Consider the following 18079-nt stretch of genomic DNA (forward strand, 5'->3'; position numbering starts at 1 on the left):
TTGTTTTGAGACAGGGTTTCTCTGTGCAGCCCCGACTGTCCTGGAGCTAGCTCTGTAGACCAGGCTGGCCTCGAACTAACAATGATCCACAAGCCAGTGGTGTTTCCCGTTCACAAGGTGCTCTCATCCCTCAGATCATTTCATGACATCACCAAGAAACCTCACACAGATCAGCTGTCGCTCTTCATTTCCCCAACTCCTTTCCCTGGCAACCACCGGTCTGCTTTCTATCTCTCTGGATTTGCCTAATCTGGGCATTTCCCAGATAAAATCTACACTAGACTCTCCTGTGCGCCTGGCTTTGACTTAGCAGTAATGTGTTCAAGGTTAGTAGCACTGTGTAAGTGCCTCCTTCCGAAGGTCAGCGACCTCTTGAGCAGGCCACGGATGTCTTTCCCACTCACCATTTGTGGTGTTTGGGTTGCTTTTGCATTTTAACTGTTGTGAACGGTGCTGCTTGGCACATTTATGTACAGGTTTTGGTGTGGCTGTATGTTCCGTCTCTGTTGGGTGTGGACACGGGAGTAGAATTACTAGATCATGTGGTAATGTGGAACTGCTGGCCTCACAAGCCCATGGGGCTTCAGCCGCCAGGTTTTCCTGCTTTTTGTGCCCCTGAGCCAATGTGGCAGCCTAGGGCTCATTCTGAAGCTAGATAGCCTGGATTTCAGCCTGCTTTGTGAGTTCTGGTCTTGCAGTCCTGCTGGGGCCCCAGTGTCACCAACTGTAAAAGGGGTAGCATAGATCCACAGCCACCCAGGCTCCACGAAAAGCAGATGCCTGACTGCAGCCCTCTCTCACATCTGGTAGGTAAGCCATGTTTCTGGGGTCACTCAGGGTGTGGAAACGTCACTTCTCAGCTGTGTGCCTGCCCATCCAGTTAGGTGGGATGCACTGAATGAAGAAGACACTGAGCACCAGTTCTGGCAGGATTTGGGCGGGGACCGTAGGGGTGCCACAGTTCAGCTCTCCAGGCTGTGCACTGCTGCCGCCCCAGATCTTACTGAGCTCCTCACGGCAGTTGGTTGGGGTGTAGATGAGCTGCCCCCAGAGTTCCCATCAAAGAACAGCCATCTCAGTTATGCTGGGTTGTTACTGTTGTCCTCACATTCCAGGGCTAGAAGGTTAGAATTCCACCTGATATCTCAGAACCTTCTGTTTCTTTGTAGACTGGCTGGCAGGCTTTCTCCAGCCCTGTGAGCAGGCTGTGGGGACTACCGGCTTTGCCGTTCTTTGAATGGTACCTAGCACTGGGCAGCAGCATACAGCATTAGCTATTATGGTTATTGTGTTGTTAGAGCCTGACTGAACCCTGCTGTGGGCCCAGCAGACTGGTGGGAGATCTGGGGCGCTGACCAAGCCTTGATCTCTTATCTGTACAGTGGGTTGAGTGAGTTCATCCTGGGAAGACTGAAGTGAGGGTCACATAAGGAGGCCAGCTGGAGTCCGGCAGGGGCTGGTAATGGGAGACTAGGAACAGCCAAGGTCAAGGTGCTGGGAGTAGAAGCTCAGCACATCTGTGGGGCCCCCTGAAAGACTAGCTGCCCCAGCCTTTCCTCACCCACTGCTGCTTTTTGATTCTTTGTTTTTCTTTTTTTGTGGGGGTGGGGAGGAAGGTGGGATGGAGACAAGGTTTCTCTGTGTAGCCCTGCCTGTCTTGGAACTCACTCTGTAGAACAGGTTGGCCTCAAACATGTAAGGTGAGCACACCACTGCCCAGCTGATCCTTTGTTTTTTATTTCATGCTTTTTGTTTTTACAGAATGCTATTGTAGTTTATGGAAACACTCAGGCAGCAGGGCCCTGTCCTGCCCCCATAGGACTGGAGTCGGTGTGGGTGCCCGTATTAACCACGTATTCACCTGTCCCGTGTTCATCTCTCCTGTTTCTGCAGGGAGGAGGTACAGGAGAATTGTGTACGATGGCGGAAGAGGTTCACTTTTGTGTGTAAGATGAGTGCCAACCCGGCCACAGGCCTGCTAGACCCCTGCATCTTTCGAGTGTCCGTGCGCAAGGTGAGGTGGGTTTGTGTGACTGAGCCTAGGGTTTTGAGCTCAGAGCTGAGGACGGGTGTGAGACTCTCCACCTGTGGGTGTAGGCGCTTTTCCTAGCAAGTCCATTGCAAGGAGAAATGTGAGCTGTTAACCTGCTCCTTTCTGTGTTCTGTTTTCATGGTGCTTTGGGGCCATCTCTGAGAGACCAGGGTTTCCTAGTCATGCCTTGTGTGTCTGTGTCTCTGCAGGAGCTGAAAGGCGGGAAGGCGTATTCCAAGGTAAGAGGGCCGTGTTCCACACCGCCCCGTGCCTTCTTCCTTTTCCTGGCACTTACTTCACTAAGTGTTAGGGATTGGTTAAAACTTAACAGAGAGGGGGCTGGAGAGATGGCTCAGAGGTTAATAGTACTGACTGCTCTTCCAGAGATCCTGAGTTCAATTCCCAGCAACCACATGATGGCTCACAACCATCTGTAGTGAGATCTGGCGCCCTCTTCTGGTGTGTGAGAAGCAGAATGTTGTACACATAATAAATAAATTTGCAAACAAAACAAAACAAAAAAAAACTTAGCAGAGATCACCCAGCCTCCGCTTCCCAGTGCTGGGGCTGAAGGGATGTGCGACCACTCCCAGCTTCTATACTCGGAGTCTGTGTTTTGTGTGTGTGTGTTGTTGGCGATTGAACCCAGGACCTCATGCATGCTAGGCAAATATTTTACCAGTGCTCCATTTAGGGAGTGCCGTGTGCACGCGTGTGCTTGTAGGCATCAGTTGTGCAAACCGATGCACAGGTTCCACGGCTTCAGCTCCTCTCTTACCCAGGGTATCATGGGTATCTTTCAGGTCACCTCAGCTTCCTGTACTCTTTCTAATGGCAGTGGTGTCCCTCTGTGTGGCTGGTGACTCAGATTCAGCCATTCACTGCTGCTGTAGAGCTGTGTTGATCCTAGGCTTTCACTGATGCTTCCCTTCCATCCCCCCTCCCTTACCCCCACTCCTGACTTCAGCCCTGGGAGTAAAACATTTTCTATGGGAAAGATCTGGAGAAGATGACCTAGCTTTGAATGAGCGTGTTCTGTCCTCCATCTCTTGTCTCTGGGGGACTCGTGGCTGGCTCAGCACAAGGCAGATGACCTCTGACCCTGTGGGAGATACCTGTGACAAAGGTAGCATGGCTCAGACGTCCCCGCTGCTGGAGCTCCAGAAGCCCACAGCTCTGTCTGCCTGCCCTGGCCTGGCAATGGAGGGGCTGTCAAAATATCAGTGTACAGCCAAGGAGCCTTCAACCCACATCAGATGCTGCCAGACCTTCCCTGCTTTTCCATGGCAGGACCTTACCTTTATCCCATTGTACAAATGAGAAAACCAATACCTACAGAGGGACTGGACTATAAAATGGGGTCCGTCTGAGTCATTTCTGATCCTGTAGCCTGTGCCCCTAAATATTGTAGTCGGTCCCTGTATGTAACTGGTGTACAATAAATGTCCCAATTAGTTTGCTGTCCTGGTGATCCCCAAGCCTGGCTCTCTGTCACTTCAGCCTTGGTTTCCCCTGTTCTGCTGTCTCTCACATCTTACCTGCACACATCCTCAGAGGAACAGGTCTAGACTGGTTGGCAGAAAGTCTTACCCAGTAAGCCCGTGCACACAACACAGTGTCCATATGTTAGACTCTTCCCTCTACCGGGGACGTCATGGGGACCCTGCCTACTCTGTAGTGTCTCGTCACCTCACCCTGCCACCCAGTTCCCATGGGTCTGCCCGCTCTTCTGCCAGCTCTCTGTCAGCTCCCGACAGCATGGCCTTGTTTCCTTGGGAACAATGTGTCTGTGTCACAGACAACAATGTCCTTTCATCTCGGGCACACTGGCCCTAGTGCACCCTGGGACTCCACACAAAGGGTGCTTTGTGGCATTCAGGGATGTGAGCTCCTTGCTTTGCCACATTGGTGCTGCTGACCCAGGGTCCTGTCCTTGAGTCCTGGTTATGCAACAGTCAGTGTGGCTATGGGGTGAGCCTGTCCTCCTCTCCCCACCCTACCAAGTTAACCCCTCTGGTGCCCAGCACCCACACTCCCCGCAGCCTCCCACATTCTCTTTTCTCCTCCCAGCTTGGCTTCACTGACTTGAACCTGGCTGAGTTTGCAGGCTCAGGCTCCACCGTACGCTGCTGCCTATTGGAGGGATATGATACCAAGAACACTCGCCAGGACAACTCCATCCTCAAGGTACCTGGGCCCTGCTACCTCTTCTGCCTTCCCAAGGGGCAGGGACAAATGTACCTCCTCATCAGAAGATACAAGTTCTCAGAGACGCTGGGAGGATGTGGGCCCCTGGGTTATGACCTCAGTTTTCCCATCCATGGTTGGGTGTGACCTTCCAAAAGGGCTTGATAAGTACCTTTGTCAAGATGAGCCTTGTGCCATGTGCCTGTCCTTTTCTGTCTCGTGGCCCTGACAGCAAGCGCAGCCTGTGGGTGTGGTATCTGTCATTAGCTCCAAGTTTCAATAGGAGGGAGTCATGACAGCAGAAGTTCCATCATCTGCCCTAGCTCATGAGCAGAGCTAACACTTAATCCCGCCAGTCATTTAGCTGCACAGCCTGGGTCCCAGTTGTTGCCCATCATGATCTGAGATTTCCTGGCTCCTGGTGAGGTATCAGTGAGTAGAACTGATGTTCTGAACCCATGTGAGCTCCAAGGTGGGCCTGCCCTGCTGGCCACACAGGTCTCTAGAAGCCCTCAGGCAGCTGCTAATGTATCTTCTTAGGAGCAGAAATACCCAGGTGTCTGCATCAGAACACCTCTTTGTCCCTTTCCACACCCTTTAGAGTCTGGCTGAGAAAACCGGTTTGTCCTAATACCACATCTGAGCTGACCTAAGAGTGGCCTGCTGTGCCCGGCACAGAGCTGGGTACAAGGTAATCGACAGGCCTTGAAACACATCTGAATAGGGGTGTAGGGGTGTAGGCTGGTAAATGTGGTAGCATGCTGTGTCATCCCAGAACTTGAAGCTGAGGTAGGAGGATTGTGAGTTTGAGACCAGTCAGAACTACACAACAAGAAGCAAGAGCCTGTCTTTTAAAAAAAAAGCAACTGGGCAGTGGTGGCGCACGCTATTTTAATCCTAGCACTTGGGAGGCAGAGGCAGGCAGATCTCTTGGGTTTGACACCAGCCTGGTCTATAAAGTGAGTTCCTGGACAGCCAGGGCTGTTACAGAGAAACACTGTCTCAAAAAGGAAAAAAAAATGGTGATATGTGCCTTTAATCCCAGCACTCAGGAGGTAGAGGCTGGTGGCTCTACATGAGTTCCAAGACCCTGTAGAAAGTAAGAAAGAATTGGAAGGTCCAGACTGGTTAATGGAAAGTCTTTCCCAGTAGGCCTGTGCACTCTGTTAGAAAGAAGCCTGGAGCCAGGTGACCTCAGGTCAAGGCCAGCTCCCCTATATATCCTGTCTGCTGAGTTTTGTGAAGTCAGCTGTCCTCAGAGTCTTGCTTCCCCCACCTGCAACTGGGTCTGTCACCTACTTTGTAGACGGTTATCACGGCCAAGTGAAGTGATCCATAAGAAAGCCTGAGCCCAGAGGCTATGGTGCCATCACACTGAGGTCTGGGATCTGAGCACTTCTTTCCGGGTCTGTTACTCTCTGCCTGTTACTCCTTCTCAGACCATATTTTGAGACTCAAACTTAACTATTGGCAGAATCATTTGCAAGTGGGTTCTAAATTCTATACTGGTTGGATATTTTACTTCATTTAAAAAAACAAAACAAAAAAACTTACTGGGTGGTGGTGGCGGCGCACACCTTTAATCCCAGCACACGAGAGGCAGAAAGGCAGGCGGATCTCAAGTTTGAGGCCATTCTGGTCTACAAAGTGAGTTCCAGGGCAGCCAGGGCTACGGAGAAACCATGTTTGGAAAAGATATAAAGCAAACAAAAACTTTGAGCCAGCCCCGTTTGCCATGGTTGGGCCCTATGAGTACCCCCTACTTCTTGTGTGGCTCCTTGATCCCTGTTCCCCAGCTCCGAGTTGGGGAAAGCAGGTGTGAGTGAGTGTGGCCCTGGAACTCACAGTCTAGTTGTGATGTGTAATTGCAGGTGCCGACTTGTGCGCTCGGGCGCTAGGTGCCAAGTGGGCCTTCTCACTTCTCTCCCTGGGCTGCCCAGTCTGTCCTCCACACAGGACACCGGGCTCACTGTGGGCAGGTAGAGCCCAGAGGCTGATCCGGGCTGGGTGTTGGCAGCCAGTGCTGATTTCTCTGCTCTACCAATAGGTCACTATTGGCATGTTCCTGCTCTCTGGAGACCCCTGTTTTAAGACGTGAGTGTCACCCTGGCTATCGGTGGGGTTGGGGGCCATGAAATAGATTCTTCCTTCCTCCAGGTTCTGGGGTACCCGTCTCCATCTGATCCTGAGATTGGGCACCCCAGTCACACCCCTCTGTCCTCCCAAGGCCACCATCTACTGCCAAGTCCATCTCCATCCCGGGCCAGGACTCCTCCCTGCAGCTGACATGTAAAGGTGGTGGAACCAGCAGCGGTGGCAGCAGTAGCACCAATTCCCTGACTGGGTCCCGGCCCCACAAGGCCCGGCCCACCATCCTGGGTTCAGGTACCATCTTCATCTGCCTGTCTCTCCACTGCCTGTGACTACAGCTTCTCCCCTGAACATCCTGTCCTAGGAAGATGCTTATCAAGAGGAGGGTACAGGCATAGTGGCGCACACCTTTAATCCCATCACTCAGACAGAGGAAGGAGGATCTCTGATTCTAGGCTAGCCAGGGATACATATTGAGATCCTCTCTCAAAAATGAGGGTGATGGGGTGGTGGAAGAGGATGCATGCTTCTGCTGGTGCTGCCCTTGCTTCTGTGGTCTGGGGGGCCTGAGGTGATTAGTGAGCATGTGTGGCTCTCCAGACCTGAGAGCTTTGGACCTCACCACCAGGGCTTGACTCCCCTAGGCGCTGCCGCTGCTTCCTGCCTTGGCTTGGCTTGTACAGGAGTGGGGCTTCCCAGCACCATCGCTCTTTCTAGCTGGTAGATACTGGGCCACAGAGGAGAGAGCTGTCTAGACAGGGGCCCTCTGCACACATGCTGTCCTGTGCAGACTGAAAGGCAGTAATTCTCTCCTGAGCAGAGTGGGACCTAGCAGCTTGTTCCCCTTCCTTGTATGAGCCCCGTGTGGGAGATGGAGGCAAGGGGAACAGAGTTTAATCTACATAGCAAAATCAAATCCTCCTGGATTACTTGGGACCCTATCTTAAAATTAAAAAAAAAAAAAAACCAAAAAAAAAAAACTGGGCATAGTGGTATAGTGGTACAAATCTTTTAATCCCAGAAGTCAGAGGCAGGTGGATCTCAATTAGAGGCAGCTTGGTCTGTACAGTGAGTTTTGGGTCACTTGCCTAGTGAGACCCTATTCAAAAAAAAAAAAAAAAAACCAAAACCCTGCCTGACTTCGGTGGGAATATGGCAGACCTGAATGCAGCCTGTAGCTTGAGTATCTCTGCTCATCTCTTGAGTGGAGGAGGTTGGTAAGGCGGGATATGTGCATACGCAGAGCCATGCCAGGTTCCACTAGTTCCTTTTGTTCACAGCTGGGGAGTGAGGGCCAGGAAAAGGGGTTTGAACTGACCTAGAAATAGCTGTTGCCTGTCTCGGGGTCTTGTCTTTTTCCATCCTCCCTGCTTTCCTTTTTCCAGATTTGCCAACAAACCCAAGTTCATTCTAGTTTCAAGGCTTTTAGTATGTTGTTCCCTGTGTCTGGAAGGCCAGGGGCCTGCTGCCTTGTCTGTCCCCTCTGTGGTGTCCTAACAGTCTCAGCACTAAGCTCTGTCCTGGGAAAAGTCTTATTTGAGCCACAGACTGACCAGGCCTCCATGGGTGCTGTCCTGATCCACACACTCACCATGGTTGTGGATAACTTTCTCATCTTTTTTTTTTTTTTTTTTTTTTTTTTGTATTTTCGAGACAGGGTTTCTCCGTAGCTTTTTTGGTTCCTGTCCTGGAACTAGCTCTTGTAGACCAGGCTGGCCTCGAACTCACAGAGATCTGCCTGCCTCTGCCTCCCGAGCGCTGGGGTTAAAGGCATGTGCCACCACCGCCCGGCTAACTTTCTCATCTTTTGTCCTCAAAGACCTGTAGATAGTCTACTTGAGAAGGTCTCAACAGCCACTTGAGGAATGGGTGACTTGAGGTAGATTGCTGCTCCTCTGGCCCCTGATCTTCAGTCTGTGGTGAGGTGGCCCCTTAGTGACCTTGCTCCTCTCCCCAGGACTTCCAGAGGAGCCAGAGCAGAGCCTGTCCAGTCCCGAGGAGGTGTTCCACTCTGGCCACTCCCGCAACTCCAGCTACGCCAGCCAGCAGTCCAAGCTGTCTGGTGAGTGGTCAGGCCTTAACGTGGGGATCTCCGGTCTCCCACAGCCCTGGGGCCCTGTAATCGCCTTCCCAATATTGTCCAACCCCAGGTTACAGCACAGAGCACTCTCGCTCCTCCAGCCTGTCTGACTTGACACACCGCAGAAACACGTCCACTAGTAGCAGCACCTCTGGTGGCCTCAGCATGACTGTAGAGGGTCCTGAGGGCATCGACAGGGAACACCGGCCCCCGGAGAAGCCACCTCGACCCCCACGACCCCTGCATCTGTCTGACCGCTCATTTCGGTGAGTCCTATTATTTGAGACTCCTTGGTAAACAGAACCCTTCTGGTGCTCCCTATACTTTGCATCTGACCACACAGGGACAACAGACTAGATTCACCATCTCCAAGTGTTATGATTTAACCAGCTGCTGCCTGCAGGAGCACAGCCCTGGGCTAGGCATGTACCTTTGCTATCCAGAGCTGCTGTTTGTGGTTTTGTGTATTAGTCTGTAGACCCAGCCAACCGTGTTTGAGCCTTAGATCCCCTGCATACATGTTCGACTTGAAGGGTACTTAACCTTAGTCCTAGTCTATTAACCCTGCTGCTGAGGATGAACGGGAGGGCTCAATGAAGTGCAACATGGGTGTGCATAGAGTGTGCTAGTGCCATAGGTGCTGGGGTTATCCTTGTCTTGTTGCTGCGCCTGTCGCTACCCTGTCATAGTTCTGTCCCTCTCCCTCAAGGCGAAAGAAGGACTCAGTGGAGAGCCACCCAACCTGGGTGGATGATACTCGCATTGATGCGGATGACATTGTGGAGAAGATAATGCAGAGCCAGGACTTCACCGATGGCAGCAATACTGAGGGTGAGCTGGCCACTTCAAGCCATCCGGGGATGATGATAACCTCCAGAGGCTACCCCTGCCCGCTCAGCCTCTGTCTTCCCTTGTGTCCCCACAGACAGTAACCTTCGGCTGTTCGTGAGCCGTGATGGCTCCACCACGTTGAGTGGCATTCAGCTGGCCAACAGGTAGGGACTGGAGACAGGGAGGTGTGGTAAGGCAGCCACGGGGACCACTGACCTGGCTTTGAACACCTGTCTTCTCACCTTGGACCAACTCATCCTCAGTCCTTGCTAACTGTGTCTTCACAGTGCCTTCTCACAGTCCTTTGTGTGTCTGTGAGTCCAGTGTGTCTGGCTCCCCAGGCCTTTGAGCCAGGGAGTGCGAGTAGTGTCCAGCATACAGGACTGTCCTAGGGCTTTCCCTTGTGTTTTGGGAGCCTAAGAACATGTCCTTTGAACTTCTGGATCCAGAGCCCAAAAACCTTTGTGAAGTGTGTGTCTTGTGCTACTCTGCTGACCCCTGCTGGCTGAGGCCAGAAATTACAACTACCCCCTCCCAGCATTCCCCTGGGCTGCCCTGGGTGGAAGAGCAAGAAACCTCGGGGTTCTTCTTAGAAAGGTGATAAAGACCTTAGACCACTTGCAGAATGAGAAGCTGAGACTTGGAGACTGGAGGAGGGAAGCCTGGTTCTGCAGGACCCAAGCAGTGAAAAGAGCAGATGCACTCCCTTAGCATTTTCCATACACACACACCCTTTTTTTTCGGGTTTTTTGTTTTGTTTTGTTTTTTAGTTTTGAGACAGGGTTTTTCTGTAGCTTTGGAGCCTGTCCTGGAACTTACCCTGTAGACTAGGCTGCCCTCGAACTCTCTGAGACCCGCCTGCCTTTGCTTCCCAAGTGCTGGGATCAAAGGCACGCGCCACCACTGCCTGGCTTTCTTGCCAAGATTTGTCCCTCCAAACCTGTTTCTTCATTTGTCAGATGACCCAGGAACAATCTCTCCTAGCCTGGGTGGTCCGTCCAGGTGTGTACGTACACAGCTGATGTCCAGAGGGAATGAGGCACACAGTGGACCCATTTCTGTCACCCTGGGGAAATGGCTAACCATCTCCGGGCGTCAGTTCAGCCCTCTGTCATCACTGGTAGCCATGGTGGCATGTGGAGTACCCACAGGGCTGGCCCAGGGCGACGCTCAGTAACTGGAGCATCAGAGGGAATAAGCTCACTTTTCTCTCCCCCGCAGAGTCTCCTCTGGAGTCTATGAGCCTGTCGTGATTGAAAGCCATTGAGGGACCAGGTCTGAGGAAGGGCCCTGTCGTCTCTTGCACCCAGGTCAGCAGCGTTCCTGGAGGAGCTGGAAGCTGCCCTTCAGATCTGCTCTGCATCGCGCCTGTGCCTCCTCGTACTCTAGCCACACCAGCCCCAAAGCATCATTCCATTGTCCTTCGTCCACCCCGAACCACTGGTCCCGGGTGCCACTGTGAATATTGTCCTCTGAACCACTAGAAAATGGGGAAGATGGAGCTGGCCAGGACTGCCCAAACTAGAGAGGACCTGGGCCCGGCAAAGGTCACAGCCACTCCTTCATGTTGGGGTGCTTGTGGCTGCCACCCCCATGACCTGCTTATTGCAGGAGCAACAGCTTCAGCCAGTCTAACAGGGTTCTTGCTCCTTCGCCTTGCCCTTGAGGAGCTGGACCCTCCCCAGAATCCTGACACCTCTGACCCTCTGCTTAGTGCTTCAGCTGTCCTTATATCCTGAGGAGACCTGCTGGCAGCTTTCTCCTGGGAGCCAAGACCTCAACCCCACCTCCCTCGTCAAATGTTCTCCTGCTGCCCTGCAGCCTGCACTTTGCACGTGCTTGTCCCCAACACAGCCACCGATCCTTGCCCTTATCCCAGACTCCTGGGTGCTGTCTGCTGTGCAGCCAGACCTAGGGTACAGTCGCCCGGCTGGAACGTGGCACTGCCCTTTCCCTCTAATTATCCCCAGTTCAGACCCAAGAGCAGGGCCTAGAAAGGTCTGAGCATCATGGTGCCATCTGCTCAGGGCTGGGTCCTGAGCAGCTGGCCTTCCTGCAGGAAAGGAAGGGTGGGACCCAGCTGTGCTGGGTAAGCAAAGGCCTCTCTTCCTCTGCTCTTCTGTCAACAGGCCTGGGCTGGGTTCCAGGCTGGAGAGGCAGTCAGCCAGGTGGGCTGTGACTGCATGGACTGGAGCTGGTTTATGGCCAGACAAGCCTCAGCCCTCTGGGCAAGGGGCACGCTTTCCCTGGGGAGTCTGGTCCTGTGCCCTGCTCAGGCCTTCCCCTTACTACCCACCCTCTTGGTACCTCCCCAGCCCCAGCACTTTTTGTGTCTTCTGTAATTCGCTTAAAGGAGGAGGGTACTGGCTGCCAGTTCGGCCCTGGATAAATTCCCACCCCGTGTAAGTTTCACTCGTTTTGTATGAACCCAGCAGGCTGGCGTTTCCTTAGCCTTTAGGTATTTTCCTTTTCCTCCTAAGTTCACAGCTTGGAATTCCCTCCTCCCCCAGCAAGGGGAGGTAGGTGCCTCTGTTCCCCACTCCACCTACATCTCAGCAGGGCTGGGGACAGGGAACAGGGGTGGGGGTGGGCGGTGGGGTACAGGCCACTCGTTCTGTGGATGGAGGATAGCTGGACTCCCCAGGTTGGGAGGTCCCTTGCTCAGCTTCTCTCTTAGTTAGCAAAAGTTGGGGCTGTGATTTTAGAGCCCTCCTGGTGTTAGGGCCGGGGCCTTTCTAGCGATTCTGTTGCCATTGTTTTAAACACCTGATGACTCTTGGAAATGGATGTTAGAAGGCGCTGCCTAAGCAGAGCAGAACATGGCTGGAGAAGGTTCTGCTCAGCTCAGAGAGTCCTTTCCTGCCCAGCGGGTTTCTGGCACTTTAAGGGACGCTGGCAGCCTTGTTTCTAGGTGAGGTGACCTCTAGAAGATAGAGAGAGCACTACTACCACTCTTGCTTGTCCATGTCTGGTCCAGAATTCCAGGACTCCAAACAAAGCAGTTAGTGCTGTCAGGAAGGACGCCTCCAGCCCAGCTCTGAACCAGAGGGTCTCCCTGCCACGTTACTCCTGTTCTAGACACTGGGCTGAAAACACGGCCACAACCAACCTGTTCTAGACACTGGGCTGAAAACATGGCCACAACCAAACGAACAGTGGTGGGAGCCAGAGTCTAAGAGTCCTCTTGAGCTCGGTGATTCCCACATGCTGCCCAAGCACCTAGACTTCAAATTCTATATACAGAGATAGGCTATATTAAGAGATATTTTTGGAAAGGAATTGGTCTATGCAATGCCAGTTTGGAGCCTTCTTGAAAGACAGTTTAATATTTCTACTAAGAGATATAAAGGTCTACAATATTTTTAGGGTTCTTTTCTGGTTATCCCCACAACTGACCACACTGCATGGTCTGGCAGGAAGGAGAAGGCAGGTCTTCCTCTCTGGGAGGTGAAGGAGGAATGTTTGGTTTCGCTTTACTCCCTCCTTTTCTAACAATGTTACCGCTGCTCCCCATTCCATGGGCTGTTTGTATCTCTGTCTGGGCTTACAGTAGAACATAATGTCATTGGGGAAATCAGCCTAGTGTCAATGTTTGATTGGGGGGGGATTAAATGTTGATGTTTTTGTTACTCTGTTTCGTTGTTTGTTTTTTAAAATTATCTCATTACCATGTTCACTTGGGGGCCAAAACAACAGAAGCTCACCATATATCTTATATATGCTGGATGAAATGCTGGGGAGATTTTAGGAGGCCAGGGTTTGCCAGTCTGCCCCCAGTCATAATCTCCACACTCTTAAAAATCCCCAGGTGAGTGTGTGTCTTGGCTGTCCTTGAACTCAGCCACCTGGCTCTGCCTCCTGGTGCTGGGATTAAAGGTGTGCCACCATTGTCCAGCTTTGCGTTTCAATTCTATTTGTGAGGAGTGGGCACAAAAAGAACATAGAACATAGCTAGGCAGTGGTGGCACACACCTTTAATCCCAGCACTTGGGAGGCAGAGGCAAGTGGATCTTTGTAAATTCAAAGCCAAGCTGGTCTACAAAGTGAGTTCCAGGAAAGGAGCTGCTACACAGAGAAACCCTGTCTTGGGAATTTAGCCATGACTCTCAGTTTAGGCACTCTGGGTGTGGGGTGTTAGTCACCAAAGAAACTGGTTAAGCTGGGCGGTGGTGGCGCATGCCTTTAATCCTAGCACTTGGGAGGCAGAGGCAGGTGGATCTCTGTGAGTTCGAGGCCAATCTGGTCTACAAGAGCTAGTTCCAGGGCACCTAGGACTGTTACATTGAGAAACCTTATCTTGAAAAAAAAAAAAAAAACCCACATTGGGGCTGTGGAGGCACAAAGAGGGAGCTGCTGCTTGGGGGCGGGGGGCGGGGGTAGGACGACGACACGGGACCATTCAGAACCGTGGCAGTCAGAACCTAGTGGGAAACCAGCCAACATAAGGGAGTATCATTCCCTCTCAGCCAGTGCAAATCCTTCTCATTCGTCCTGGCTTGTTTGTCCCCACCTCCCCTGGGCCGGTAGCTATCATTCTACAACCTCTTTCACAATTTCAGGGCCTGGAAATAGAACCTTTAAATTCTGGTGTCTGCTTCACCACTGGCTCAGATTATGATCTGTCCTTCACTGGACCCTCATTTTTCCTACGTGGGGGGTGAGGAGGACTTCCAACCCCGGGATGCATCTCGCTCTGGCTTGGGGCTGTGATGTTTAGGGGAGGATTATTGGCTGGGAAGGTTATGACAGTGCTGTAGCCACAAAAACCAGGAAGTCTGAGTCAGCAGCCAGTTTCCTTCAGAGACTACATTTCCCAACGTGCAAAGCGGTTGGGGATGTGCGCGCACGTCTGACCTGGACTGGTCCAAAGACTACAACTCCCAGAGTACCAATCTCGATTTACAAGCCGGAAAGTTCTCAACCAGGAACCGGATGTGTCCTGTTGCTCCGGCGAAACACTGGGGAGATGGTGAGCCTGGGTTGCGGTACCTGTGTGATTTGGGGATATCAATGGTCGGGCCTGGAGTCTCATTTGAGGTCGGGCTTTCCGAACCCGGATCGCTCTCCCGACCACTTGTGGACAGGTTACACGGGGCCCGGCGTGGCTTCCTAAACTGGAGCGCAACTTCTAGTCAGCCCCCGTGTACAGCTGTTGAATGAATGAGAAGCTAGGCGTGTAAACTGGCTGCGCGGACCCTCCATTAGTGCACGCCACCGTAGCGTCATCTCGCCAGCTGAGCCTTCCTTTTTCTCCAGGCCACCGGGACAGACCAAGTGGTGGGATTTGGCCTCGTCGCCGTTAGCCTGATCATCTTCACTTACTACACCACTTGGGTGATTCTTTTGGTATGTGCCCCTCCCCCCCAGCTCACCTTCATCCTGCCCTGGATCTCTTAATAAGCCGACTCCTAACACGACTCAAGCCACATCTGCATGCCAGGCACTGTGCTGGGTGCTTTATGTGCCCTGATTTCACGAAATCTCCACTATGATTGCTGATGGTGTCTACATTTTATAGGTGAGGTTGAGACCCAGGGAAAAGGGAAAGGCCCAGCCTATCAACTGCTGCACTGTACGGTTAGCCAGCACCTCCTGGGTGTAGCAGTCGCCAGTAGATTTTATTAAACCTTGAGTCTGTCTCTCTCTCTCTCTCTCTCTCTCTCTCTCTCTCTCTCTCTCTCGGGAAAAATCTGTTAGTTATTGCCTAAAAGTGCATTGTGTTTGAAAAGGGGAACCTTGCAGTCAGTACCTGGTATCCTTTAGAAAGAAAATTTAGGGGGGATGGATAGATAGCTCAGTGGTTAACAGCAGCGGCTGCGCCTCCAGAGAACTGGGATTCAAGTCCCAGCACTCACATGGACAGCTACAACCATCTATAATCCATTTCCAGGAGATCCAGCAAAAGGCCAGGCAGTGATGGCTCACGCCTTTAATCCCAGCACTCGGGAGGCAGAGGCAGGTGGATCTCTGTGAGTTCGAGGCCAGCCTGGTCTACAAGAGCTAGTTCCAGGACAGGCTCCAAAGCCACAGAGAAACCCTGTCTCGAAACCTCCCCCATCCCCCACCCCCAAAAAAGAAAGGAGATCCAGCAAAAGTACCTGGCACACCAGTCTTTTTTTTTTCATTTAAAGATTTTTATTTATTATGTATATAGATTTTCTTCCTTCATGTATCCTGCAGTACAGAAGATGACACCAGATCTTATTACAGATGGTTGTGAGCCACCATGTGGTTGCTGGGAATTGAACTCAGGACCTCTGGAAGAGCAGCCAGTGCTCTATTCCTCTGAGCCATCTCTCCAGCCACCTGGCACACCAGTCTTACTTAAGTGTTAGCTGGGTTGGAGATCCAGGGCGTGGATGAGGTGCACCTGCGTGCACGTGCACATTTGTATAATCAAAAAATAGAATAATTTAAAAAGACCTAGAGCCGGGTGGTGGTGGCGCACGCCTTTAATCCCAGCACTTGGGAGGCAGAGGCAGGCGGATCTCTGTGAGTTCGAGACCAGCCTGGTCTACAAGAGCTAGTTCCAGGACAGGCTCCAAAACCACAGAGAAACCCTGTCTCGAAAAACTAAAAAAAAAAAAAAAAAAAAAAAAAAAAAAGACCTAGAGTTCCTGCATTCCAAAGGCAGAGAGAGGAAGGGAGGTCTCTGTGAGGTCAGCGTGGACTACATAGCAAGGTCCAGGTCAGCCAGGGCTATGTCATGAGACCTTGCCTCTGAACACTAAAAGATTGGTTTCCAACACTCAGAAGGCTCCCTGAGATAATGCAGTGAGACTTTGTTAAAATATATATCCACCTAGAAGAGCGAAGGTGGGGAACCTCTTGGGGATTCCTCATGATTCTTCGCTAGACTCAGGATACCATCAGGACAGGTCCAGCCCCTTGGACAGAGGAGGTGGGATGGCTTCCTGTTCGGGCTGGGTAAGGCGAACAGTACTCACCAGAGCTCTTGCCCTTGGTGCCAGCCATTCATCGACAGCCAGCATGTCATCCACAAGTACTTCCTGCCCCGTGCCTACGCTGTCCTTATCCCACTGGCCACAGGCCTCCTGCTGCTCCTGTTTGTGGGTGAGTCTCCCATTCTCCAGGGGTCTCCTGATCCGGGGCAGGGTGTGTGGAAGACTGGCCACTCTCACCCGAGTGTGCGTCCACTCTCTGACTCTTGCTGTACATCTGCTTAGAAGTTCCTTGTCCCCAGCTCTCCCTGGGGTTTTCCTGTTCCTCCTTAATGACCACAGGCTCTTGGGGCAATAAGGGCGTGTCTCCCTCCTGCGGTCGCAGCCTCATTCTCACACCTGGGCCCCCTACCCTCCTGCTACCCTTGCATCTCTTATTGCTCCCGTGGGCTGGGGACTGTGTCTTCATCATTATAGCGTTCTAAGCTCATGGGAGTGCAGAGTGATTCGGGGGACAGGACAGTAGGATGGGGTGCTGGTGGGTAGGAGGGCGGATGTGTGAGTAGATGGATAGGAAGATCATGCCCCACGAAATCGGAAGCACTCAGCAAAGCTTCTTGCATTCACTTGACGATGGTTGACTGGCCCGTGGGGTGTTTGCTTGGGAGCCCGACCTTGCGTGTGGGTCGTCTTGCCCTGCCATCCAGCCTTCACTTAGGCCTGCCCGGTCTCTCACTCTGTCTTCCAGGATTGTTCATTACCTATGTGATGCTGAAGAGCCAGAGGGTGACCAAGAAGGCTCAGTGAAGGGCCAGCGATGAGGCTTCCAGAACCACCTTCATATTTCCTCCAGGGAAGAGGCCAAAGGTCACAGCCTGCGAGACAGCCTGGCTGTGCTGCAGCCCTCTTTGGGAGGTGGGACAGCTTCCAAGTCAGCTCTGACAAACTGGAACCCTCTCCCCTCTTACTTGTCCTTCCAGAAGCCAAGAGGAAGGTTGATTGGGAAACCTCTCTCTCATTCCCTTTGGGCTCAGGCCAGAACATGGCTGGTCCTGTCCACCTCACAGTCCAAGCTCCCTGCCACTCCCACAGGGTCCTCTCGTCTGTGTTCCTCTTGTCATGTGCTGATAGACACAGCAGGCTCCACGGTTGTGCGCAGCCTCCCCGCCTCCTGGACAAACCCTGTCCCTTCATATGGCAGCTCTCTGTGTCTGACACTGTCCAGACTCCATGAGGACTTCTGGACCCAGAAAGCCCTAGGGAAAGACTGACAGACCACAGAACCCAGGCAGCCACCCCAGATCCCAGCTGGCCTGTTTGGGAAGATTTACAAATAAACGTTAATCGTGTTGGTGTTTGTCTCTCTGCCTTCTTGCTTTGGGGAGAATGGCTGGAGGGGGGTCAGATTGCCTCATTGTCCTACCTCCGTGCTGTCCCTATGCTAGACACAAGGTAGAGCGGGAACTGGGATAGATATGGTCCTGGCTGGGGAAAAGTCACAGCGGGGGAGTCCAGAGGAGCCTAGCACACCTTTTAAGGTCTTATGTAGCTTAGGCTGGCATTAAAATATGTAGCTGAGGATGACTTTGAACTTCTGGTCTTTTTTCTTTTTTTCTTTTTCTCTTTCTTTTTCTTTCTTTTTGTTTTGTTTTTTTGTCTCCATTTGTCCAGGGCTGGGACTCCAAGTTTGGGACACCACATCTGGGGTGAACATAGGGCTTCATGCTTGCTAGGCAAGCGTGTGTCCCTCACCCTGGCTCTCTTTCCCCCATCTCTCATCTACATGACCCCAAATTGTATCAGTTCTCACTCTTAAGCCCTCTCCAGCCCCCTTTTGAATACAAAGCCACCATCTCTTTTCCTAAAAGAGCGAGGGTCTCCGCTCTGTGCTTCCCCTACCACTCTGGCTTCTCAAAAATACGTATCGGGCTAGAGAGATGTGTTAGCAGCTACTCC

At 52.2% G+C, this 18079-nt stretch overlaps 2 protein-coding genes across 2 annotated transcripts in view; both read left to right on the forward strand.

The window, feature by feature from the left end:
* Eeig1 (estrogen-induced osteoclastogenesis regulator 1) overlaps positions 1-11787 on the forward strand; it is a 28926-nt gene extending 17139 nt beyond the window's left edge. The window contains exons 2-11 of the mRNA XM_057755672.1: positions 1894-2014; positions 2242-2271; positions 4103-4219; positions 6267-6313; positions 6447-6604; positions 8268-8372; positions 8461-8656; positions 9100-9221; positions 9316-9385; positions 10443-11787. Coding sequence (XP_057611655.1) covers positions 1894-2014; positions 2242-2271; positions 4103-4219; positions 6267-6313; positions 6447-6604; positions 8268-8372; positions 8461-8656; positions 9100-9221; positions 9316-9385; positions 10443-10488 — 1012 coding nt within the window. The 3' untranslated portion in view covers positions 10489-11787. The remainder of the gene's footprint in view (positions 1-1893; positions 2015-2241; positions 2272-4102; positions 4220-6266; positions 6314-6446; positions 6605-8267; positions 8373-8460; positions 8657-9099; positions 9222-9315; positions 9386-10442) is intronic.
* A 2347-nt stretch (positions 11788-14134) lies between these two features.
* Positions 14135-17463, forward strand: Dpm2 (dolichyl-phosphate mannosyltransferase subunit 2, regulatory). Its single transcript, XM_057755259.1, has 4 exons — positions 14135-14190; positions 14478-14567; positions 16193-16295; positions 16872-17463. The coding sequence occupies exons 1-4, from the start codon at positions 14188-14190 to the stop codon at positions 16928-16930; spliced, it is 255 nt and encodes an 84-aa protein (XP_057611242.1). The 5' UTR covers positions 14135-14187; the 3' UTR covers positions 16931-17463.
* The last annotated feature ends 616 nt before the right edge of the window (positions 17464-18079 follow it).

This window comes from Chionomys nivalis, chromosome 22 (assembly GCF_950005125.1).
Source record: "Chionomys nivalis chromosome 22, mChiNiv1.1, whole genome shotgun sequence".
NCBI classification, from domain to species: Eukaryota; Metazoa; Chordata; class Mammalia; order Rodentia; family Cricetidae; genus Chionomys; species Chionomys nivalis.